Source organism: Oreochromis niloticus, linkage group LG11, assembly GCF_001858045.2.
Source record: "Oreochromis niloticus isolate F11D_XX linkage group LG11, O_niloticus_UMD_NMBU, whole genome shotgun sequence".
NCBI classification, from domain to species: domain Eukaryota; kingdom Metazoa; phylum Chordata; class Actinopteri; order Cichliformes; family Cichlidae; genus Oreochromis; species Oreochromis niloticus.
In genome coordinates this window covers 22,707,219-22,731,859 of record NC_031976.2, presented here as the reverse complement: position 1 = coordinate 22,731,859, position 24,641 = coordinate 22,707,219, and the positions used below count along the sequence as shown (strand labels likewise).

General features: G+C 41.3%; 3 protein-coding genes and 1 long non-coding RNA gene across 6 annotated transcripts; 2 read left to right on the top strand and 2 right to left on the bottom strand.

Moving 5' to 3' along the window:
* Positions 1 to 807: 807 nt before the first annotated feature.
* Positions 808 to 2,807, top strand: aicda (activation-induced cytidine deaminase). The gene is made up of 5 exons (XM_003450682.5): positions 808 to 967; positions 1,614 to 1,779; positions 1,890 to 2,172; positions 2,314 to 2,426; positions 2,540 to 2,807. The coding sequence occupies exons 1-5, from the start codon at positions 906 to 908 to the stop codon at positions 2,588 to 2,590; spliced, it is 675 nt and encodes a 224-aa protein (XP_003450730.2). The 5' UTR covers positions 808 to 905; the 3' UTR covers positions 2,591 to 2,807.
* LOC112848180 (uncharacterized) lies at positions 1,846 to 3,485 on the bottom strand. Its single transcript, XR_003222145.1, has 2 exons — positions 3,350 to 3,485; positions 1,846 to 2,086 (listed from the first exon to the last, which is right to left on the bottom strand). It is a non-coding gene; the product is annotated as an uncharacterized LOC112848180 (long non-coding RNA).
* LOC100701113 (adaptin ear-binding coat-associated protein 1) lies at positions 3,215 to 11,730 on the top strand. Of its 3 annotated transcripts, none has more exons than XM_003450621.5 (7): positions 3,215 to 3,401; positions 4,328 to 4,428; positions 6,816 to 6,920; positions 7,396 to 7,477; positions 7,600 to 7,708; positions 7,906 to 8,053; positions 10,139 to 11,730. In XM_003450621.5, the coding sequence occupies exons 1-7, from the start codon at positions 3,301 to 3,303 to the stop codon at positions 10,249 to 10,251; spliced, it is 759 nt and encodes a 252-aa protein (XP_003450669.1). In that variant the 5' UTR covers positions 3,215 to 3,300; the 3' UTR covers positions 10,252 to 11,730. The 3 variants fall into 3 exon arrangements, with proteins under 3 accessions (XP_003450669.1, XP_013130099.1, XP_005455458.1); XM_013274645.2 differs by lacking the exon at positions 3,215 to 3,401 and adding an exon at positions 3,436 to 3,545; XM_005455401.4 differs by lacking the exon at positions 3,215 to 3,401 and adding an exon at positions 4,015 to 4,100.
* A 67-nt stretch (positions 11,731 to 11,797) lies between these two features.
* mfap5 (microfibril associated protein 5) lies at positions 11,798 to 15,261 on the bottom strand. The gene is made up of 7 exons (XM_003450680.5): positions 15,144 to 15,261; positions 14,136 to 14,210; positions 13,992 to 14,024; positions 13,871 to 13,897; positions 13,703 to 13,790; positions 12,837 to 12,910; positions 11,798 to 12,349 (listed from the first exon to the last, which is right to left on the bottom strand). The coding sequence occupies exons 2-7, from the start codon at positions 14,176 to 14,178 to the stop codon at positions 12,237 to 12,239; spliced, it is 378 nt and encodes a 125-aa protein (XP_003450728.1). The 5' UTR covers positions 14,179 to 14,210; positions 15,144 to 15,261; the 3' UTR covers positions 11,798 to 12,236.
* Between the last annotated feature and the right edge of the window lie 9,380 nt (positions 15,262 to 24,641).

The window sequence follows — 24,641 nt, the reverse complement described above, 5'->3', positions numbered from 1 at the left end:
GACAGCATCCGAAGGTTCAAAGGCTTGTGAGTGCGATTTATCCACACGCTGTGGTCGGTCAGCTGGCCAGCCAGTCCGGCAGGCACGTAGGGCGAGGTAGGTCGATTACAGGTCTGCTCCCATCCTGACACAGTTTGGGAAAACCCAGATGAGAATACAAAGTAAGTGTTACGTCTGGGAACGCCTGTAACTCCACCAAATCTTGGGGCCCCTGAGGAAGTTGGGAGGGGGGACCAGCTAGGTGGAAAAGGCTGAACAGCACTGTAAATCAAGGTGAGACGGTATCTGGAAGCTTTTACTTGATGATATGGCAAAAACAAACAGTTGAGAGCCCGTGACTGTATGAGTCTTAAGTGTCTGGAAAGTTCCATCCAGTTGGCTCCATTTACTGACGTCTGTAAAAACTCCAAAGGTTACAAATCACGTCAAACGCTCCTCTCATGTGTGGTCACTCGGATTATTTTTTAAAATCTGCGTTGTGTAATCTCCCCCTCCAATAAAATTCCTTTATTGCCTTTCACCAAAAGAATGGTTTCACTTTAATCATTGTTTAAACAGATGTCAAATTCTTTAAATAAACATAAGAACCGTGAAGCATTCAGAAAGAAAACATTTGGCCAGTGAGTAATCCAATTACAGCTTTAATTGCTTAGCAGCAGCACGGTGTAATCCAGCCGTCTCTTCTGTATCACGCCTCCCCAAATTATCTTTGAAAAATCATTCTGTCCAACCAGATGCTGCCTTGTGTTGTATGCAGGATGTTTATGTTTAGAGGTATATCTTCTCAGTTCCCTCCCTTTAACCCCCCAACACACACACACACACACACACACACACACCACACCACACACACACACACACACACACACACACACACTTTCACTCTTTCTCATTTACCTTCCTTTATGCTACCCAAGCCCGACGAGTGGCAAAGCGCGTCTTTTGAAATGATTGCAAAGCTAGACAGGTGAGCAAAATGGATATATTCTATTTATATGTTGCATTTATCGTTCCAAACAACAACTATTTGACCAAACTGTGCGTGCAAACTATTAAATTAAGAAAAGAAAAAAAACGTGTTTTTTTATGGCTCTATTACCACGCTACGATACTTTTGATGCCATTATAAGATTTGTCATTGGAAATCTGTTTCAATAATTACGACCCTTTACTCGTGAGTTATATCAGGGTTTCAGTATTAACAAGTGATGAATAACTGTCCTGCTTTCACTAAAAGTCGTGAAACTGAGAGTGAGAAAAGGTTTGTGAGTGAATGTAATCTGCTTTCTGACTGTCCATCACTTGTGCTTGGTTAACCACAGGTTTTGCATGCATTACTTGTGCTAACTTAAGAGATAAAACTTTCATTAATGAGCGAGTCATCTAAGTAGTAAAAAGAATTAGTCTCAGACCTTAGCGGTGTAAAATTATTAATTGTGCGAATTACTAGGGAAACTTTCTGACACCACAAAGCAGCCACACCTTTTGCACTGAAATGTTGACTGATAAATTCAACATAGCGTGCTTTTAAAATGTATCTTGTTTTTTGTTTTTTTTAATCTGTGCTGTGTCTACTGCAGTGTGCTCTTTAATGTTTTCTCCCTTTATTTCAGTATGCTTTTGCCCAGAAAAAAGTTCCTCTATCATTACAAGAATGTGCGCTGGGCGAGGGGCCGGAATGAAACATACCTCTGTTTTGTAGTAAAAAGACGAGTAGGGCCTGACTCCTTGTCCTTTGACTTTGGACACCTCCGCAATCGCAATGGTTGCCACGTTGAGGTAGGTAAAGTGGGAGAAGATATGAAAAGGGTCTGCTCAGTAGCAAGAGAGAAAACAGCAATTGAATGAAGGCTGTATAATGATTATTTTATTCTTATTTTTCTCTGCAGCTGCTGTTCCTGCGCCAACTTGGTACATTATGCCCTGGCCTGTCTGGGTATGGATTTCATGGGGAGAGGAGGGTCAGCTACTCCATCACCTGGTTCTGCTCCTGGTCTCCCTGTGCAAACTGCTCTTCCAGACTGGCCCAGTTCCTCAAACAGACACCCAACCTTCGCCTCAGGATCTTTGTCTCTCGTCTTTACTTCTGTGACATGGAGGACAGTCGTGAAAGAGAGGGTCTCAGGCTGCTTAAAAAAGTCGGCGTGCACATCACAGTCATGAGTTACAAAGGTGGATGAATAAATTTATGCCTATGTGGGTGATAAACAGAAAAAGTAGAGACATATTTGATTTTAGAGTTGTGCACTATTCCCTAAAATAATCCTTTCCTGGATGTCAGTAACAATTATTTATTTTGCTGATTGTTTTCAGACTTCTTCTACTGCTGGGAGAATTTTGTGGCCCAGCAAAGCAAATTTAAGGCCTGGGAAGGTCTGCATCAAAACACAGTACGCCTGGCCAGAAAACTCAACCGCATCCTCCAGGTATAACATGTAACACACAACATATTTTCCCTCAGGCAAGCAGGATGAGGCCAATCGAAATAATGATGTGTTTAGAATGATAATAATGTCCTGTTCTGCCTTTTCTCTTTCAGCCCTGTGACACAGAAGATTTAAGAGATGCCTTCAAGCTTCTTGGACTGTAAAACAAACCTGTGGCTGCCTCTGAAGTTAGCATTAAGTCTATTATTAAGTCTGATGAGAAAAAGATATGTTGGTGTTGGACCATCACTACAAGAGCTAAACTGAGAATTAGAAAAACTGAGAAAAAAATGCTTTCAAGTTGTGGCAAGGCTTGTAACATTGGGTAGCTGCTGCTTGCTGTATCTGTAGCGAAGTCAAATAAAAAATACTTTACAATCAGATACTGGATTGTGTTATTGATTGCTAACGGTTATCATTCTTAATGTTATAGTTTTATAGTACCAATGTTATAGTTTTATAGTTTCTGGGTAACTACCGGTAGGTGGTAGCTACCATAACCCATAACTGTGGATTGTGGTTAAAAACTGACTCCAGTTTTTCACATTTAAACTGTACTCTGGCAATAAAGTCGAAAAACAAAGTCGTAATCAAAGCAGCAAAGGCTTAATATTAAAATTTTAAAGTTAAACCGAAAAAAATCCCATAATACACCCAGCTATTAATCATTTCATTTGTTCCTTTTGATCTAGCGTAGAAAATGTGTGCGTAACACCCCTTTAATGTAGCAACGTGTCGGTAGCAATGGCGCAGAGGGACCCGCTTATGCGCAAATATACCGTCTATTACGGTCAAATAGCCGTTAACGCGGCGCGGACACACCACACCGTCACCATCACCGCCACCGGCGTACTCCGACTGAGTAAAAGTCAAGATGGCGACTGATGGTCAGTTCGAATATGAGTCGATCCTCTGTGTCAAACCTGAAGTCAACGTTTACCGAATCCCACCGAGAACATCTAACCGGGCTATCAGGTGAGGGATGGGGGAGGTTTGTGACCCAGCGCTCGCGTGCTGCTACCGTTAGGAGCCGGTGCCTCAGCGACCTGCCTACCAACCTACCCAGCTCATCCGCTAGTCACGAAGCCTCACGTAGCGGCGGCGGTAGTTTGTGAGCAGGTTGTTTTTGGCTGTGTATTTACAAGGTCATAGGGTTGTACTGGGCCCTGTTAGCCCACTTAACAAGGACTGTATCGGATCGGCTACATCCCTCTCGGTTTGTCTGTGTTCGTGCTTTCATCCTGTGGCACATCAGGAGAGACCTGGCACTTAAAAATCAGCTATTTAATGAGAACAGCGTGCTACACGTCCTAATTTCGCTAGTTTGTCGTTTAAATACAAGCAGAAGAGCATCCCTGAGGCTGCAAAGAGGCTAGAGTCCTTCTCAAGGACGCTTGAGCATTGTTTGATGTTGCTCCATGTCAAAGGGTTAAACATGGGATGCCCCGCTCATAGCCAATGTGGTCACCTCAATCCATTGTTATGTCTTTACTGTGCAGGTAATGCATATGTTATAAAGAGGTCGATATTGGTTTGTTTACCCCATTTTTCATTGGCTAGTCCTTCAGCGTGACCTGCCGCAGCTGCTTCTGACTGGACATTACACCAACCAAACAGTAGCATGTGCCTCAGGTCCCATGAGACAAGATTGGTTAACCGCTGACCATATGTATTGTGAGTAAGGGTGATGATGTAATATTTCATCCCCATGTCTCAGTGAAATGTCTTAGTCACGTTTTGCACACGTAGAAAATGAGTGTGTCTGAGTATGACAAATCATAACAGTAACTTTCCTATGTCTTGCTTATTCACCTCCTCTGTCAACATCAGTCTGAGTAAACTGTCAACAATTAAACCTACATCACAACTGCTACCTCTGTGTGTGTGTGTGCGTGTCTTAGGGCTGCTGATTGGAAGCTGGATGCTCCTGATTGGACGGGACGCATGCGTGTGACGGCCCGGGGCAAAGTAGCCTACGTGAAATTGGAAGACAAAGTCTCTGGTGAGACACGAGCAGACAGGGCAGCGCCATTGTTTACCGGGGCTGTCGCTGCTGTAAATCACTTCACTGTATAGTCTCCTGTTTGTCACCCTGCCCCTCTGTTACTCATCGATTCCAAGGTGACCCAGCCTGCAGCCGAGCGAGCAGTCTGGAGGCTGCATCAGTGCATTTTTTAGAAACTTAATGTCCTTGTTTTCTGTAAAACACACCTTTTGTTTTCCATTCACGTAACATGGCAACAATAATAAGTTCTGGTCTGATTCTTTAAATCCTAAAGAAAGGTGGTTTATTTACTACCTCCTTCAGCATAGGATACAGATAATGTCCTACAGAACAATCAGAGTAACAAACAGGTGATGCAGATCGTGTAAATTTGAATTAACATAACCTGCTGATATGTTTTGAACCTGGAATAGCAGACTGTTAAGCCCACGGGTAAAATGTGGACACAGAACTGCTGTGCTAAAATCTTCATCATGAAGTAAATCATTTAGAAAATCAAGATTATTCATGCAGCTTGTGGGGATAGGTTAATTGGATAATCGAAATTGTCACTAGGTGTGAATGTGCGAGTGAATGTGAGTGTGAATGGTTGTCTGTCCCTGTGTGTTGGCCCTGCGACAGACTGGCGACCTGTCCAGGGTGTACCCCGCCTCTCGCCCTATGACAGCTGGGATAGGCTCCAGCGCCCCCCGCAACCCTGAAAAGGATAAGCGGAAGCGAATGGATGGATGGATGGATGGATGGAAGATTATTCAATTCAATTTTATCTATCTAGCTCTAAATCACAAGAACAAACACCTCAAGGTGCTTTATATTATAAGGTAACGTACGTACAATAATGCAGTGTAAATCCCACCAATCAACTAACCCCTTTTGAGCAAAGACTTGGTGACAGTGGGAAGGAAAAACTCCCTTTTAGCAGGAAGAAACCAGGCCAAGGTAGGGGCAGCCATCTGCTGCGACCAACTGGGGCTGATGGGGAGAAGACGGGACAAAAACGCAATGTGAAAGAGAGCCAGAGATTCATAGCTGTATTAAAATGACCAAAGTGAGTTTTAGGTTTACAGTAATTGAGCTTGAATGTACCATGCAAAAGTAATTTTCTTTGTTTGTTTGTTTTTTATGGACATTGAGTGCTTTTTGGTTCATTTTCGGTCCAGTCCCTGTACCTGACCATTTCAGAGGAATGTTTTTTTTCTGTTTGTTTGTTAAGCCACTTAACATTGACGTGTGACTCATTCAAGCATAAAAAAAGACACCTGACTCAAGTGACAAACCAGTGTTGTGTCTACACATAACACTTAGGAAAGAACCAATTTTAATTTGTACCTTTAGGCACTTTGTCGCAAAAACACATAATTTGTTCCCATGTCTTTAGTTGAATCTACGGAAAATGCCAAAAATAACACAGTCGGACACAAAATAGTAGTTTTGTACCAGCAAGGTGATTCCCTAAAATTTGGCTTATGTCAGCATGGTGTGCAGTGTATCCTTAAAAAATGAGTAAACTGGATGAGTAGAGGAAAAGTGGGAGGTGTAAAACACTGTCTAAAGCAGATGAACAGAAAGCCTTGTCCTTGAGAGGAAAAACTACAGCAAAGACCTGAAATTTGTAGTTCAAGTCATCAGTATGTACGGAGGAGGCACAACAGCTATCTTCAAAACATGGTGAAGACTCTGCCATGGTTTGGGGCTGCATTTCAGCCAGTGATGTTGGCGAACTTGTCCAAATCGATCGAATTATGAAAACAAAAAAGTACCATCAGATTTTGATAATATAAGGAAATGATGAGGGGATACTCAGGATGTTACTGTATATCTGTTGTTGTGTTGCTGCCTTTAAGATTATCATGAATTCATCTGACCTGAATCACATAAACCTTTAATAAAGGCGGGCTTTGTACTGGATCACCTCTCCAGGAGGAAGTGAAAGTAAGTGAGGACATGATGACCAACTAATCTAAGTATGACCGGAATTTTTAATGACTTTATAGGCTATATATTCCTGTTTATTTAAAACCACCTGAAACATATGCAACATACAAAGCTATAGTTGAGTATCTAAAATAAGCTTTTTGTAGTCCATCTTCAGGGCCCTGTAGTTTTAACACAGTAGACCCACATCAATGATGTCATCGTCACGTTGTTCAAGAGACTTTTGTGAGTGGAGTCAGATTCTCACCAGCTCCACAGTTATTTAATTATTCTCCTTCACATCTGTCCTTTACCTCATGGCGTTTTCCATCAAGGTCAAGGAGAAGTATGGTATGAAGTCTTTTTTTTTTATTAGCTATTCGACAAAGCCTTGGATTTAGTGTTTCTTCATTATCCTGCTCACCTTCAGACTGTTTTTCCAAGCTGATAATGAACACATATCTTTTCAGGGGAGCTTTTTGCCCAAGCACCAGTGGACGAGTATCCTGGCGTTGCAGTGGAAACAGTTAGTGACTCAAGCCGTTACTTTGTGCTGCGCATCATGGACGACAACGGTGGGTAAAATGAGTATTGCTAAGCCATAAAATATTGAAAAAAATGTGTTCATTCTCTAGAGGACACGTTTTAACAGGATACAAAGACATTTTCCGGATTGACATGGGTTTTTTAAAAGTCTAATAAATTTAAATTAAAGAATGTATAGTATGTTTTTTTAAATTTTTTATAGAATCACATACTGTCTGTTTTAGAGATTACTGAACTGTTGAGTAGCTGTATCCATAATTTGTTTAGCAAAGACAAAACTTTATTACATAATTTAAATTTCGTTCAGTCCTGATTTTTATTTTAAAGGTCTTCATTTTTAAAGTAATGCAGGGACAGTGATCATTACAGAAGTTCAGTTTCCCTACAGCACATTTTCACCCAGTTTGTGCTACAGTGTTCAGGTCATTCTGAGAAACCTGCAGGTTTATTTTGTTTGTTATTACTGCTGTCACTTGATTGTGCGTTTGTTTGTTTTTCTCAAAGGCCGCACTGCCTTCATAGGCATTGGGTTTGGAGACCGAAGCGATGCCTTCGACTTCAATGTCGCACTTCAGGACCACTTTAAGTATGTAGCCGCTCTGTGAACACATCTCTAATCATGACTAATTGAGTTGTCAGTGTATTTTTTTTCTTTAGTGTTTCCTAAGATACATTTTTGTATATCACTGCTCCCTTTGCCTTCTTCAGGTGGGTGAAACAGGAAACTGAATTTAGCAAGCAGGCTCAGGCTCCAGACTCCACTCCAAAGCTGGACCTGGGCTTCAAAGAAGGACAGACCATTACTCTGAATATTGGGGTATTATTTATTTTCATATAGTTTCATAGTACTAGTGTGGTGTTTAGGCCTTTCAAAGCTGTACAAATATGTCTCTGTCAAGCTCGAATGCATCGCATCGCATATATTTACTGCTAGATTTAAACAAGCATCAATCTTACTGGATATACCCTCATTCATGCACAGATTTTGTTTCCTTCCATCTATATCTTATCTAGCAATCGAAAAAGAAGGACAGGTCTCGTCCACAGAGTTCAGGTGGCCTTGGGCTCCTTCCACCTCCCCCTGGGGGCAAACTGGCTCCACCCCCTTCTTCCAGATCAACAAATCATAACACACAACCATCAGCAGGAGGAAGTGACTCTGGTAGGTAACAGTCCAACAGCAATCCCATGTTTAATCTTCACCTCAGTTTACAATATTATGAGTTCAAGAAAAGATATGAAGGAGGATTCAGAACTAGGGCTGCGGTATATCATATCGTCCGGTATGATACCGGAATAAATTTTTACGTGATCTAAAAGCGTCGTATCGTGATATCAGCGATAGAGCGGCGCCATGTGTTTACATTCCCTAGCATGCACAATGAGAAAACAAGCCCAGGCATGTCTGACTGCGAGAGTCGCATGTCAGCTTCCGATGACGATTTAGTAAAAGAGGGAGCTACTTCACCAAACTCCAAACACAGCACAATGGAAGCAACCAACTTGTTTCACCACTCGAGGCAAAAACAGATCGTCGAGTTCAAGAAGGCTGCGAAGGTGGAGATGCTAGCAGCTGGTGATGTGCAGCCCAAAAGTAAAACAAATGTGTCACCTGAACATGGCTGGAGCACTCGCTGGCTACACTCCATATAACAGGAAGAGCACATGTGGATGGAAATTACTGATGTGGTTACTCTGTAGAAAAGTAGGGCTTTAAGGAGCTGGTTAAAAAGCTCCAGCCAAGACAGAACATCCCAGTTGAAATGAAATGTTCAGTTTCAGTTTTATAACATGACAAAACTGTGCACAGTCCTAAAGAGTTTCAAGTTGTTGTGTTATTGTTTTTTTAAAACACCGCTTAGGCTTCTTTAGCTCTCACATTTGACTTAATGCTGTGTCACTACTACGCTCAAAATGATGCTTGCAATTCCACCAGGTGCAGCGCAGCAGCTCTGGTATGCAATACTTAAAATAGCATCGGGTCAGTTTTTTTATAGAACGACTGTCAAGCTGCACAGAGCCAATAAGGAGGGCAGGAAGTCAGGTATAGAAATCTGGCCACTTTTCAAAATAATAGACCGCATGCAGAGTTTTCTGAAACTCTCCTGTTGTGATTTGAAGCCGTGCTAAAAGCAATAGAAAACCGCACTCGAGACACAATCTCACAGAGAAGCGGCCGGTGTATTTCAGGGGTTAATATGAAGGTTGTGAACCTGTGCGCTTTGCTGGTTGAGCCCAGTTTTTAATTAATGTCAGAAGCAGTTTTCTGATTTATAGTGGAAATGAAGGTGAACCTTATTACCCCATTAATGCATCGAGTTTGGGCGCTGATTTTTCATTTACAGTGGTGCATGAAATCTGACCTGCTTAAAGCAGAAGTCAAACTGAAAAAAAAAAACGCTGCCAGAAATGAATCAGAGGAAGAGCTTATTTTTTGTTGTTGAAGATTAGCTCCTTAGCTCCTTTCCATTGAAGCACAAGTCAGTCTTCATAGGTGATGTAGTGAGTACAGTGTTGCACAGGTCTATTATCCAAAACTATGACACATATATTTTAAAATATCTTTCCTTTAGAAAATACTGTTTCCTGTAGCTTCTGTAGCATAGATGTTTATAGAGCTAAACTTTGTCATGGTTTTCTACACTCTTCTAGTGGTATCTAATCATGCACGCAGTTTCGGTTTCGTGTATGAAGATTTGTAGATGCCTGTGTAAGATTTCCTCCGCCATCTGTATAGAACAGAGGTGAATGTGTGTTTAAAGCACTGAAAAACTTTACAAAAGCTTGTCTATCTAAAATCATTGCCCTGTCAGTGGCGCGGTGTGTGTGGTTTGTCCGGAGTAAATGTGGGAAAAGACTCACTAGTTTTGAGTTTCAAGTGGAAATTTTCAATACTTTACCACCATTGTGTTTGGGTGACAGCAGAAGTTTCAGAGGTCGACATCTAGAAAGTTCAGTGCATAAAACTGAAACCATGTGCATCACTGATACCACCAGGGTAAGCTGGAAAATAGTGTGAATACCACTGTAAGTAAAAGTTGTAAGACAATATTTTTTTGTTATCTGGTGAAATGATATTTTTATGGATTGCTTAGAGCCGATGTATTATTTTAGAAATCATTGTATTGACATTCAGATAACTTTATTAATCCCTCAAAAAAGGCAATTTGTTTGCAGCTTATAACATATAACGTGTATTAAAGTTTCAGATGTGCGTCTCTCTTTTTCTTTGATTTCAAACTGCCAGGGTGTTTGCTAGACCTGGACTCCAGTAACTCCAACTCTGTGGCTCCACCCAACCCCACCTCGACAGGCAGCTCTGACCTGTGGGGAGACTTTGATTCTGCATCCCCGAAGTGAGGAGAGAGTCCCCCTGTTTTTTTCTCCCTTTTCTCTGTAAATTTATGCGGCACTTTTTGCAACTTTCTTTTCCCGATTACGGGGTCCCGTATCTCTCCCTGCCAAGCAGGGTAAGCCCCTGTAGTAGTTTGTTTTATTCCTCCTACTTTGTTCTGACCTCACAGCACCGTCTTAATTACAGCTACAGCTACAGCTGCGAGCCATCTTGACATATTCAGCAGGCTCTGCATCCCCATCATTCACTACATCTGCTTGGACTCTCTGTATTTGTCTAGATTTGCCCTGTAACAGTTTATTCCGCCAATTTCTCCGTTCTTACAGTGTTTTATTTGCTAATGATACACAATAGGAATATCAAGGGAGGCATAATCTTGTCATCAACATCTAATGATCTATTGAAATCTAATGAAATGTTCATGAATGACTTAAATGTACAGAGAATATTTATTTTAAATGTGTATATACATATATTGTAAGTGGTTTGTAATTATTGTCGTTGGTCTACGTCCTGTTTCTCCAAGTCTCCAGCAGCGGGACTGATTATATGCACTGACTGACGGTCGCATCTGTTTGTGTAGTTAGTAATTCATGAAATCCGCAGTGAACGCCATGATTGGCTCATGCTAGCTTCAGATTATTGCAACGTTTACCGCATAATGATTTTACTTGAAAGACTCCTGTTAAGTCGCAGCTGATTTACAGAGTGGCCGTGCTCTTTAGCACTCTCTGCTCGGTTCTTGCGGTTCTGCAGCTGTCGAACACATATTCCACCGGGGACGGGCCGCGGGAGCCGCTCGCATTGTTTTAACCATAAATCAGGACACTTGGAAGCAGGAATGCTGGATGGGAGAGGGTGTAAGCAAAAGAAGGAGAGGCATCAAGTGCTTTTATCTTTGCCTCAGGGGGGAAGCAGAGATGATTTAGTCCGTGTTATGTCATCTTCACTCAGCACAGCTGTTAAAGTTGTGACTGGTGAGTCATTTAGGTCACGGCCTCTCTCCTCGTCAGTGAATCGCTTTGTGTTTCTGTCTCCGTAAGTCTTTATGAGAAGGGCGATCGGGTCGTGCTCAAGCACAGCGTGTTGTGCTGTACAGATGAGTTAAATGTGAACTCCAGTTCCATATCAAGGTGTTAAGCTATCAGCGGTATTGTGATGCAGACAAATGCAACGTGGAAACAAGATAGTCCGTGTTTGATGCAGTGTTTTGTTGTGATATTGTTGTGTACCCAGAGATGGATTATGTAAAAAATGATATCACACGCACATGTGTTGTAACAGATGTGCAGTGGAAAGTGGTGTGATGATGGATGTTGATCAGAGAACAGAGTGTGTGTGAGTGTAAAGCCCCAAGGATGCTTGTCAGTGTTTGTTTATTGTCTAAATTATTTCTCCCAGATGTTACCTGTTATTCAAACTGTAAGTGTGTGTGCAAATGAATATGCAAAGAAAACTATAAAGAAAACACTTAATGGCCATAACTTTCTTTTGTGGTTGTTGTTTTTTTCTTCTTCAAATTAAGTAGTAAAAAAAATAAATAATCTCATGAACAACTTCCATTATATTTTATTGGTTACAATAGTGCACATAGTACTGAACTGTCAGTGTGTAACTTACAATCCACAACAGAGTGGGTCTTTGTTTTACTTTGTTTCTTATACGATTAAGTGACTCAGTGCTCCTATAGGCCCATTACTGCAGTACCTCAAATGGATCGTAAACCATGGAAGACATGACCTGTGTCCAATACACACGGATGAAATGAGCGCACCCTCGATACTCACACAGTAAAAGGACGAATACATAAACATACGTAGATATGACTCAGCACACGTGTGTGTGTGTGTGTGCTCGCGTGGAAGAAAAGGAAAGAGACCCTCAGGTGTGGCGCAGCGGATTTATGGTGTTTTTATTGGCTGTTTTCGATGACGACGCCCATGGGTCGCGCCATCGTCACCCGGTGGTCACGGGCCCATTCTAGGCAAGATCAGGCTTTGTTTGCCCAGGTTTGGGGGTTGCCACGACGATTGCGACAACGTTTGCTATTGGATGACCTCTGGATACGTCTGGGCCACCCAGACAACTCTCTGCATAATTCAGCTGTAATGTAAAGAAAGGGAGAAAAGGGTTATTTATTTGTATGCGTATTTTCATGGACTGTAAGATCACTGTGCCTTTATACGGACAGGTGACAAATGAAAGGAGAAACCTGAGCCCTGCAGTGGAGGGATCCTGTGGCTCTGACCTGCTGTGGTGTGGTTTATGCCCTACCTGCTGTAATTTTTATCATTCTTCATCTATTAAACAAAAAATCCAAATTTAATTTTAATAAAATAAAGGTGAGCGTTACAGCATCAGCAAATATATTATTATGTTATTGGCGATTTATTTGGTTTTTACCCTCAAAATCAAGCTGACGAATGTACCAACTTGTTAAACTGGACTCTTTGGCATCATCAACTGAGGGAACAAATTATATTTTTTTGGTTATTTGTTTTGGAGAATCACTGCCAAGGAGCAATGAAGCTGCTCCAGTGTTGTCTTTTCCTTTAATTTGTCACCTGTGTATACATTAAGACTAATTCACCTTTCAGATACTCATCCTCACGGCACACTGTCCTCACACAGATCTCTTTGTTGATCACATAAACACGAGGGAGGCTGCGAGAGCACCAGGATAAAACATGAACATTATGAGGATGGATATACTGATACAGGCTGACAGGGTAACTGTGTTCAGTAATGAACTCAATACTGTCACACAAATATTGTACTATTAATTAAGGACGCTTTTTGTAGTACTTTATACTTTTTGCTGTGTCTGTTTAATATATCATTTAAGTAGTCTTCAGTAATAGTTTTCCAGGCTTCTTGGCTTACTACTTGTACTGATGCAAAGATGAAACTGTCATCTTCAGGGAATACCTCTTTGGGAATTACCCTGTCGGTGCAAAACTATTATTTTATGCCTGTCAAACAGTGTTATCTATGGCATCAATTCAGTTACAGAAATGGCAACAAATTATGTGTTTTCGTGACAGGCTGCTGGTAACAAAGTGACTAAAGTTGCAATTTAAAGCTGCTTCTTTGCTGAGCTGTCTGTTATGTGTAGACACAATAGTGGTTCATCCCTTGAGTCAGGTGCCTTTTTATGATTGAATGACTCATGGGTCGGCGTTAAGTGGCTTAACAACCAAAAATAAAATTCCTCTGAAAATGATCAGGTGCAAGGACTGGACTGAAAATGTGTGAAAAAACAGCCAAAATGTCCAAAGAAAAGCCTGCAGAACTGTTGCTCAAGACCATTTCCTTGTTTTCTTTCACCACCTGTCGTGGTGTTGAAAGAGTTTAAAAAGTAAGACCTTTACTGCTCAGTTTTTAAAAGTAAGTAAGTCCTTTTTCTGGAAAAAAGACAAATTAAAAGTGTGTTGTTGTAGAGGATTTGCAGATCACCTGTAGAGACAAAGACTACCAATACATCTCTTGATAGGCTTGTGAACTGAGTACATCCTGGTGCAAGGATACGTCTCCTCCCTACATTCTGCAGAGAGATAACAGCGGAGACACATGTCATGTTGAAATTGTGTAAATCACAAAAGTGCTAAAAGTGGAGATACTCACCGGGTTGTATGGCGTTCCCAGGTGCTTCTAGAAATGAGGAAAGTAAAGAAAAAGAATAAATGAGAAAAACTCACAGAGTAGCAGACGTCTGTCATCATTATCAGAAGTAAAAGGGCTTTACCAGTTGGCTGAGTTTGGGCTATAACCGTGAGTGCTGTGGAACAGAAACCGCATGAGGGGAGAGGTTTGCAGCATAAAAGCAAACACACAGCGACTCAACCATAATTAAACAAGATGATTTGTGTGTCCTGTTTGGTAACGTTACCCTGGAAACTGCAGAGGAGCAGGACCACTGGGAGGCTGCCCATTGCTTCAGCTTGTAAGGGGTGAACTTTACGAGCTGCAGGAAACCGAAGAGGAAAAGAGTCGGGATGATTTCACAGAGTGGAACTGCTCAATATCCTCACTATGATTTTTTTTTTTTTTTTTTAACTGTTTATGTTTCCTTTAATCCCGTTGCATAAATGCTCCCAACATTCCAGCTCAGGGTAATGTTTTCCTTCGAGTTTCGCTTCAGCTGAAAACACAGATGTGTAGCACAGTGCCGCACAAGAGCCCCTGATGTCATTTTTCCTACATTTATTTATTCTAGTATTTATTGGACTCCTTGTAAACAGATAAGTGATGCCTGATTTCCTTCCTCCTTTCCCCCCCTTCCCTCTCTCATCTCCCGCCCTGCACCATTCCTCTCCTGATGTGTCACTGTAACTTTGGAGTCCAAGATGTGAGTTCTCGCTAAAGAATGTGTTTTTTTTGTGCCCTATTTGAGGACCCCTCCACCCCTCCTCTGTTACGCTCTCACATTCTTTCCCAGCTTTATTTTCAGAGAACATATTGCTGCTTTCCAACTGTACAATCATCGCCAGCCAATCTGAACTCGATGGTGGGGTTTTTTTTTTTCACATCTTGTCCCTTCAGCAGCGATACATCCCAGAGTCACACATTTGCAATCACTCAGTTGAAAACACTGCATTTTTCTGCTTTAGCTGCTTGTATGTCTCTGTTGGCTCGTTTGTGAGAGTTTTTTCACTGTTTATGTCTGCTGAACTTCGCATGCAATCAACCCTTCACTCGGCTACAAAGCCTTTTTGACTAAGTTAGTTAACTAGTCAGGCATTCTCCTCCTAACTTGTGTTTACATCTAATCAGAAGGACGTATCACCCAGTTAATGTCTTTGGCTGTGAGTTATCCTGAGTCTGCGGATGTTCTTCTGTGTAATTCCTACAGAATGTGTAAAAATCAGGTGGAAAAAGAAACATAACTTGTACTCACAACTTTTGCTGTCGTCCACAACTGCTTTAGTTTTATGAATCTTTTGTCTTCTCTTCCTTTCCCCTCCTTCCCTCTCCTGCACCCTCCTTCTCCTCCTCTTCTTCCTCCTCCCCCTCCTCTTCCCCCTGTCCTCCTTCCCCTGGCACTTTTCATGCTTTTCGCTATTTTCCTGTCTCGATTTGATAAAACCTGCAATCTTCTGCCTTTGTCTTCATATCTGATGGTTAGTATCCAATTATATTGCTGTGATAACACACTATATTCACTTTGGCTCTGTAAAGGTAAACAGTCTGTTGGACTGCATCATTCTCAAAACTAAAGGTGGGTCTTTATGACTGGTCGGATGCAGAGTAAGTTCAGGAGGCCCCCTGTGATGGATAAGAACTAAAGCTGCCTGAACCTTTGCACAGTAGTGCATCTTTATATATTTTTACTTCCCTGTGTTTCACTGTTTTATCACCATACATTAGCAATTATTCTTCTGTGAACAAAGGTAGATTGAGCACAGGAGTTACAGATGGCTCAATGACTCATTTTCTCTGTATTTCCTTAAATAAGCACACACAAAGATAAAAGAGATAGAAAAAGCTTTAATTTAATATTTACCCTTGTATTCCTGTGACAAATGAGAAGGCTGTAAACAGGAGCCTTTTATTTCCTGGTGTATGTTTGTAGTTATTTCACAAATTAACAGTCAAGAGTGAGCTCCAAATTTGACTTTTGCAATAGCTGGTACAGCCAGCAGATGGAGCAATGCACACGAGAAAGTGGGGCCTCCCATTAACAGACAATCGTCTTGACCCATGCTCAATCATCCAGGTGGTAAATGGTAAATGGACTGATTCTTAGGCTATGTCCACACGTACCCGGGTATTTTTGAAAACGCAGATTTTTCTATGCGTTTGCACCTTTCGTCCACACGTAAACGGCGTTTTCGGTCAGTGAAAACGGAGATTTCTAAAAACTCCGGCCAGGGTGGATATTTTCTAAAACTCCGTTTTTGCATTTACGTGTGGACGAGAAAAACGGAGAAAACGCAGCGTCAAAGGTGTGCGCCTTTTTTGACGTCACAGTGTGCGCCACGTTGTTGTTTCGATGAAATGAATTTCTACAATACTGTTACTGTTAATTGTCCTCTCTGCAGTGTTTAAATGCTTACATATACACACACAGTTACTGTCCCTCCACACATACGACTCGGTTCTGCTTCTATGCCCCAGCTTTGTTTACTATTTCCCACCGAGGCTTCTAGACTTCTGATTGGCCAACATTTCTACACGGTTAGGAATATAGCGCCACCTGCTGCTTTGGCATGTTCCTAGCAGCGTTTTCCTTCATTTCTGCCTTTACGTGTGGACGGGATTATTTTTTAAAACGAAAACGGAAAATCTCCGTTTTCAAAAATACCCGTGTACGTGTGGACATAGCCTTATATAGCGCTTTTCTACTCAAAGCGCTGTATACAACATGCCACATTCACCCAATCACACCCATTCTCACAAGCACTGACCCTAAACTGAGTGCTTTTCAAACAACATACACACATTCACACTCCGATGGATGCATCGGAGAGCAACTTGGGGTTAGTTAATTTGCATATTAATGATCATGAAACATGTTCACCTGTTCGACTGCTTGTAACACAAATATCGAATTAGACAATCACATGACAGCGACTCAATGGATTTAGACATGATTAAGATGATGATTTAAGCGATTTTGAATGTGGCATGGTTGTTGGTGTCAGACAGGCTGGTCCCAGCAGAAAACTGCTGATCTGCTGGGATTTTCCCACAGAGACTTCTCTAAGGTTTATAGAGAATGGTCTTAAAAAGAGAGAAATTCAGATGGTAGGGTCAGATTTGGGATAAACAACGTGAAGGCATGAATCCATCCATCTTATATCAATGGTATTAATTTTTTTTTTTTATTTTATTTAACCTTTATTTAACCAGGAATGTCCCATTGAGATCAAAAACCTCTTTTTCAAGGGAGTCCTGGCCAAGAGGCAGCACATTTCCAAACAAATACATACAAACAAACAAAGTTAAAAATTACACAAAACAATTACACATTATTGAGGCAGTCTGTAGGCCTTTGAGTTTAGTTTTAAAAACATTTAAAGACAACGGTTCAGTCAATTTCCAGTCTTTCTGTAACAGGTTCCACGAAAAAGGCGCAGAGTGGACAAAGGCTTTCTTACCCAACTCTGTGCGGACAAGGGGAACAGACAGCAGCAGCTGATCATTTGAACTCAAGGAGTAAGAACCACTATTTGTCCTTGTGACCAAAGTACAAATATAAGGAGTGTTGGAAATATTTTCTTGGTACACTGTGGGTTCCTTAGTACCAAGCACAAACACCACAGCCTAACTGAGTGTTCGGGTGTGACCACATCACAGAATGTCACAAAGCTCAGATCATTTCAAACCGTTGTTACTGAGGCAGTTCTGCATGCAAAAGGAGTTCCAACCCAATACTAGCAAGATGTAGAAAATTAAATTAAAATTAAAATTAAAAATTAATTAAAGTTATATGAGAAATGGATCATGTTGTGACCTTTGTTTAATTTAATGCAATCGACCTTCCCAGATAGCAAGACGACATTGAATCTATGTTGATTTTTCATCCGAACCGTCGTATATGGTCGGGGTTGAAATGCCAATGTTGTAACAACATTGAAATACTGTGGTAAACCGACGGTCTTACTATAGAGACGTTGTAACGATGTTGATTCACCGTTGTTTTTTTGTCATTGATATTTGATCTATTTGTAGTCGACCAGGTGACAACAACAACGTCGAGAAAACGTCTATTTATAGTTGACGATCATTCGGCTCCGATCACCATCAAAAACCATCGATTTGTAGTTGAGCATTAAATTGCACTGCAACTGATCGGGTATAAAGTACCAGAGAAAGTAGATTTATTGTTCATTTGTTATCAATGACTTGGTCTAGTTCACCAGCTTTAAAAAAATCATGTCTACGTGCAATTTATGTATAGTTGACCGGGAAATTAAAGCAGCGATCACTTGGACTATTCCGCAGCACCCCTCTCACATTGGTACATCCCCCCAGGTATTCATTGTCTTCTACAGTAGAGCGGGACATTTGATTTACTCTCAGCGGAATTGACCAGAGAAGCCATCAGTTCATGCACTGCACTGGCCTGCACCACGATTAGTATAAGGTAAGAATGAATGATTTTTTTTTCCTACTCGTTATTTCCATGTTTGCATTTGAATAACAGTAAAAAAAAACTCGTTAATGTTGTATATTAACAAGTTTTTTACTGTTATTTACGAGCCCGAAATTGTGTCTACTTCTTACAATCCGGCAACAAATAAACTGCACTGCGAACAAAGTATATCAACAAAGAAAACATTTTCGTTTCATAATTTCTTCGTTATATTCCCTTACAAAGCTAGCTTTAACGCTTCGAGTTTTCCTTTGTTCTTGCCGTGGCCTCGGCGCTTGACCCAGACTTTCGCTCTGTAGTTGCTTAGTACTACAAAAAATTCTAAATCTGTGATATATGATTGATAAACGTAAAGTTAACTGTATAAACGTGTTCAATGACTTTGTTACTTTTGATGATTGGAGAGCACTCGTTTCAATTCGCACACGAAAACTTTAGACTCAGTTTGAATGCCCACGTGACTGTACGTTGCACGGTCACCTAACTTTACGTTGCACGCGTACATGACTTTCCGTTTGTGCCTTGAATAATGAATAAGGCTACGTCCACACGTACCAGCGTATTTTTGAAAACGCTGATTTTTCTATGCGTTTGCACCTTTTGTCCACACGTAATTTATGTCTGGCCGTACATTGTGTTTGTATTTCCAGGCACATTTCACGAAGCAGAACGCAGTCTTCAGAGATATCCACGTGAACGCTGTGATACGTCTGACCTTCAGTCCGAAGAAGAAACCCAGACCAGTCTTAAAAGAAAGCACAAGTAAAACCCTTTTATTCACAAACATATCTTTGATTGTTAAGAATTTATGATCTTGTCTTTTATACATATCTGTGGTGCTTGCATACTGCAATATCACCACATAATATAGTCCAAAAAGTGGAAGTTTGTAAACTTTTTAAAAATGCAAAGCCGTGTACACTTGTGCACTTCAAAAATTCATTGTATACTGTACCTTCTTGCACGTCTCTGTTTCCTGTGTGTGTTGTTAGAAATCAAACTAACTTTAGGAAACAATATGCCAAAAGCATATTTACAATTACTTAAGACCGTTTTTAATTTCTTTTCTTTAGACCAAATCCCCTGTACACATATACGGACTCAGAGGATGAGCAGCCTACAAAAAAACGGTTTCCCCAGGCCCCTCGAGTGAAAATACCAGGTAATATAATACTGTCTAGTGTCTGTGTACATATCTGTCTGACACACGGAAACTTTTTTTGACAAGTTGTCTGTATTCTTAAATACTTAAAAAATTATCTTTTTCTAAACAGCCCTCATCACTCCAGTCTGCCCCCCAGCCCACTGATAGCAACCATCATAATGCCACACCCAGCTTCCGGCACAAACCGACACAGCTTTGCGATCTCGCCAGCATGCAGTCTGATGTCTTCCCTATAGATGGTATGCTTTTAAAAAAAGTTTTAAAGCTGCATCACAATGTCATTGTACTCTTATCTAAAAAAAAAAAAACAAACCCCAATTTATACTCCTGAATGTCATCTTGTTGTGATTTTTTTTTTTTTTTTTTTTTTTTTTGTCCTGCAGATTCCAGAGACTCTGTGAGGCCACTATTACAAGGCAAGTTTGAAAATCTTGGAATTTCACAGTTTACATGGTATAACAAATATATGTGACAGGCAAAAACTAGTAAACACAAGGGAATAGAAATACATTGTACTGCCAATACTTTGGTTTATTCTTTGTATGACTTGAAAATCAGGCTTTAGGGAAAACTAAATGACATGTTTCTATCATCAATTACATGAAGTAAACACACAAGCACTTGCATACACATTTAAGACATGAGACATGCTAATTCCATCTCATAAAATGTGTCTATAGGTGAGACGCTTTGCGTTGATTGGTGCTGCTGGACCACACTGGAGGTGCGAGTCCGCCGTGTAATGGTTTATGCCATTACAAAGGAGCTGGCCTCTGTACTCAACTGGGCAGGGGAAAAAAAACCAAGGACCAGACAAAGCAAAAAAGGGCATTTAAAGAGACAGCGCTGTGCAGATGCATATTTGGTAAGTTTTAACATTTATTGTAGTTTTATGAGCTTAAAGTGAACAATAAAGGGATCAATTGATGTGCTGGGTGCGTTTCACATTTCCTATGTCTGTTTTTTGCTATATTACTTTGTCTTTCTTAATAACAAAAGACTTTCATGTCCGGTTAATCTGGAGATGGAGTCTTTGGTCTTCGGCTTGTTTTGTCCTCGGGTTGTACACTTTGTACAGCCCGAGGACCCCATGTTTTCTTTTTCTTTTTTTTTTTTTTAGAGGATACACGGCACACCATGCTAAGACATATCACATTTTCAGCTTATAGCTCTTTGGGAATCAAATGCGGCAGTTTACTGATTTCCGCCTGGTGACTTTCATGTTTATCAGCCTAGGAGTTTACATACTTTCTCCCTGCTGAAGACAATTAACAAGAGCTTATTCATGTGCTCTAATTCCCTTTTTTTTGTCTTTGTTTTTTTTGTGTGTGTGTCTATTTTTGTCGTAGATGGCCTGGCGCAGCAGGTAGGGGCGAACTCTGTCTGAGTTGGTCTTTGCTCAAGCAGTCCAGAAATGGCTCAGATATGCTCCAGATCGTACGGGTGGCGCGCAGGACGCACATCATCCATCCCCATCCCGGAGTAAATAATAAAAAGTGACATGAAACATAGAAATGTAAATAGGAAACTTTGTCTTTTAATAAAGTATTTTGCAAATGATACATGTCTATTGACCTTTTTTGTTTTTTGTTTTCAATAAAAAGCAACTGTGCGAAAGAGGTGGAAAATCAATACCATAGCTCAACAGTGTTTCAATATCAGAATCTGACGTTGTTTCAATGTCAACAGTGTTAGAAAATATAACGTCGAATCAATGTCAGGTTTCAACATTGATTCAACATCAAAACCTGACGTTGTTTCAACGTTAAAAATGGGTGCAAGAGTGACGTTGGGTCAACGTCACACTTCAACGTTGCTTCAATGACGTCGCCTGATATTGACTCAACACTGTTTCAATGTTTCCTTGCTATCTGGGTTGTCTGTATTTGCAGATTACACCGGTAAGAATTCATCATGAATGTCCTCAAGAAAATAACAACATGTAGCTCCAAAGACGGTTTCTGATCCCTGATAAGCCCAAAGTACTTCAACTCTGTCATCAGCTTACGCAGCTCGCTATTTGTTCTCTTTTGAAATACAGAGATGAATCACAATTGCTTGGAGGACCACAAATTAGACAGCGAGTGGGCATTTTTTTATTACTGTATATAAACTTGTCATCTGTGGACTACAGTTCATTACATACCTAAGCTATCATTCAGAGTTGTGTTATCCATGTAAGATGAAGGCCACTGTTCCTGACCCTTTGTCTCATTGTGTTGAAAGCTTTCTTTCATTGTGACCTTTATAGCAGCTTTGGTGAAACTTGACTCTTCTTTGGCTTCTACGAAGTTGACCAATATAAATATTGCTACGCATACTCCTGAAGCTACCAAGTCTCACTGGCTCTCACCCTGTGGTGGGCCAAGTCAGCTCAATAGGGACACACTCATCATCTCCCTTGACATATTGGGGCTACACGGACTCCAGGGTGAGCCTGCGTGATGGCCCTAACAAGGTCGACAGGGTGAGGCTGATGACAGCTTGACAGATAGAGGCAGTGTAAGCAAAAGAGACGAGGAGAGGAGCCAATAAGCACGATCAGTCCTGCGAAAGTATCCAACCGCCACTCGGTCCGCACTTCTGTAGCAAGAGCTACAAAGTAAAGCTAAAATGAAGACAGAAAAGAGGATTAAAGGGGTCAGGTGCTGAGCAAGCCAAGAAGGACCAGCAATGGTTAAGGCAAAACATGCCTGACTGTAAACACATGATAAAAACTCTAGTTGTTTATTAGTTGTATGGCATTGCATGAGGCATGCCGGCAATGCAATGCATACCCTCTCACTCCTCTCTTTCACCCCAACATGCTTCGCCTTCACTCTTCGTCTCGCTTACAGTCTCTGGATTTCAACCAGCTGATAGATCTTTGTTTTTTTCTAGTACCGCTGTGCTTCCTGTGCACGAAAACCAGCAGCGCAGCACACTTAAGCACTTAGTTTTCTAAACTAGATCACTGATGGCTCACTGATGCTTCTCGCTGTTCAAAACTGATAATCTCAGGTTCTCCCAGTCAGCCAGAATCACCTCTGCCAGTCCTGTTTAAGTAATTAAACCTGCTGAGCAGTAAGAAGCTGCCAGGTGGGGGAAAAAGTTGCAGTGGAAATATTAGGCCATGATGGGGAGAGGGTTTGGCTTCCAAGTTGGAGTACATTTTGTTCATTTGGCTATATGAACGTTTTATTTGGTCAATTAATCTGGCTCTTATATCGGCATCCATTTTTGCAGACCTCATTCTGGTGACAGGTGAAAACCTTTATCAGATATCTGTCTAAATATCTGTTACATAGTGTGGCGTTTTCAGGCTGGTTTTCTCTGTACCCTCTGTCTCACCTTTGTAAACATGCACTTTTAAAAACACTATACTTCTTTCTGTCCTCTCAGAGTCAGAAAGAAGGCAAACGCTGTATAATGTAAAAGATGTAAAGTAAGCAGGTGGTTTGAAGGCAGTGAATGTGATGATGTAGACCTTTACAAAGTTAAAACTTTCCAGCTAAAGTGTGCTTCGTGCAACATTGGTAACACGCGATCTCAATCGCGCTGACATCTAAATACTAGCTTCTTTGGTTTCTGGACGAGGGAGTGTGTCTTTCAACTTGACAAATGTTGAAAGGTCTGTCATGACACGTGACTTGGAAGTACATACGTGAGTTAAAATAAACTGAGCAGCATCTCCAGCTCGGTTCAGCAGTTTAGCAGTAGTCCACATGTGTAGCTGTCCTTGTTTCTCCTGTTTTCATCATCCCTGCTATCTGTCCTTCTGGACCTCCAACAGATTTGCACCTCGATCAGCATCTTTGTGTTGGCACTTGATTGTCTCAGCAGTCCGCACCATGTGTTTCCATTTGTCAGGCTGTGGTCCTCCTTTAACGCCCAACCTGAGTGTTACATGAGCTTTGGTTCCCAGAAACCGGTGCATCCCAAAGGGCCATTGCTAAAGGAGATAACAAATGTTTTCACGTAAACATTTGGTATTGTGTGACACAGCTGATACGCGGCCGTGATCCGAGATTAAAAAAAGAAGTACGGAGAGTGAGGGAATGACAGCCGTGAAGTGTCAAGGAAACAGATCTGACTGTAACAGCAAAGATGAAAGGGAAAGACCAGGTCCAAGTGGCACAGGAGAAGAAAGGGAAAAGTAATCTGCACAAGGGCCAGAGATAAAACGAGATGAGGGTAAATGGGCAAGATGGGTCAAAGTGTTCCATCAGATTGTGCTGCTACAGGCCTGTGGGCGCCAAGGCAGCCTGACTTTTGCATTTGGAGGGCTGTGGAGAGCAGATAGTCAGAGGGAGGTGATGATTTGCATGGTTTGTAAATAGATGGCCCAGAAGTCTATTTATAAATCCATCTGGAGTGGTCCTTAGCAGGGGTTAGCACAGGCCCCACCAGCATGCACAGACTCGCGCACTGCGCATTAGCAGCTCGCTACCAGCAGGGATCCGGTCCAAATTGAAACTGTGATATTGTGAAAAGTTTAAAAAGTGAATTTAAATTTCTCTGCTGCATTTGCTGCACATTAAATGGTCCTTGCACCATCTAATATCTAGCAGGGTGAGGACTGTGTCGTGTTTTTCTTATATACTACTGGACAGTTAACATCACAGCATGACTGAGTGGCGGCAAATGTGAACAAAGGCGCCATCAGCAATCCCGTGAAATCCATTTTGGAGGGTTCTGTATGCAGGCTTGCAGGTGATCTTTCAACAAGTAATTATTCTCTGTGACAGATACAGGACAGCTCTCTCCTGAATCCACTTGCAGATTTCCCACGAGGTGTGTTTCATTGTCAATACATCACCTACAGTGGGCATCACTGAAAACAGCACGAAGGGTTTATTTTAGCCCTAAAATCCTTTTCTCTCCTAGTATAGGTGCCATGCCTGTGATTTTCATCACTCCAGCACGAAAGAAGGTCATGCTGGTATCACTGTCAGACTGTATTGTTAGTCCAATTTTAGATGTGCTCCTGCTGTTCTGCTGCACCTGTTGCTTCAACACCACATCCAAGATGTCATAATTTCCATAGGTGTGCTTGTCTACGTGCTGTATGCAATGCTGTCTAAACAGAATAAAGTCTAGGGTGCTTTGTAGTGTCTTCAAATTTAGCTTTTTGCAGTATCTGAACCATCATC

Coding starts and splice junctions, on each gene's coding strand:
- aicda (XM_003450682.5), top strand. CDS start 906: ATGCTACCCAAGCCCGACGAGTGGCAAAGCGCGTCTTTTGAAATGATT. Junction 1,780..1,889: donor GCAATGGTTGCCACGTTGAG/GTAGGTAAAGTG, acceptor TTTTCTCTGCAG/CTGCTGTTCCTGCGCCAACT. Junction 2,427..2,539: donor AACTCAACCGCATCCTCCAG/GTATAACATGTA, acceptor TTTCTCTTTCAG/CCCTGTGACACAGAAGATTT.
- LOC100701113 (XM_003450621.5), top strand. CDS start 3,301: ATGGCGACTGATGGTCAGTTCGAATATGAGTCGATCCTCTGTGTCAAA. Junction 6,921..7,395: donor GCGCATCATGGACGACAACG/GTGGGTAAAATG, acceptor TTTTTCTCAAAG/GCCGCACTGCCTTCATAGGC. Junction 7,709..7,905: donor CCATTACTCTGAATATTGGG/GTATTATTTATT, acceptor TATCTTATCTAG/CAATCGAAAAAGAAGGACAG.
- mfap5 (XM_003450680.5), bottom strand. CDS start 14,178: ATGGGCAGCCTCCCAGTGGTCCTGCTCCTCTGCAGTTTCCAGG. Junction 14,025..14,135: donor GCTCCTCTGCAGTTTCCAGG/GTAACGTTACCA, acceptor TCTGTTCCACAG/CACTCACGGTTATAGCCCAA. Junction 13,898..13,991: donor AGCCCAAACTCAGCCAACTG/GTAAAGCCCTTT, acceptor CCTCATTTCTAG/AAGCACCTGGGAACGCCATA.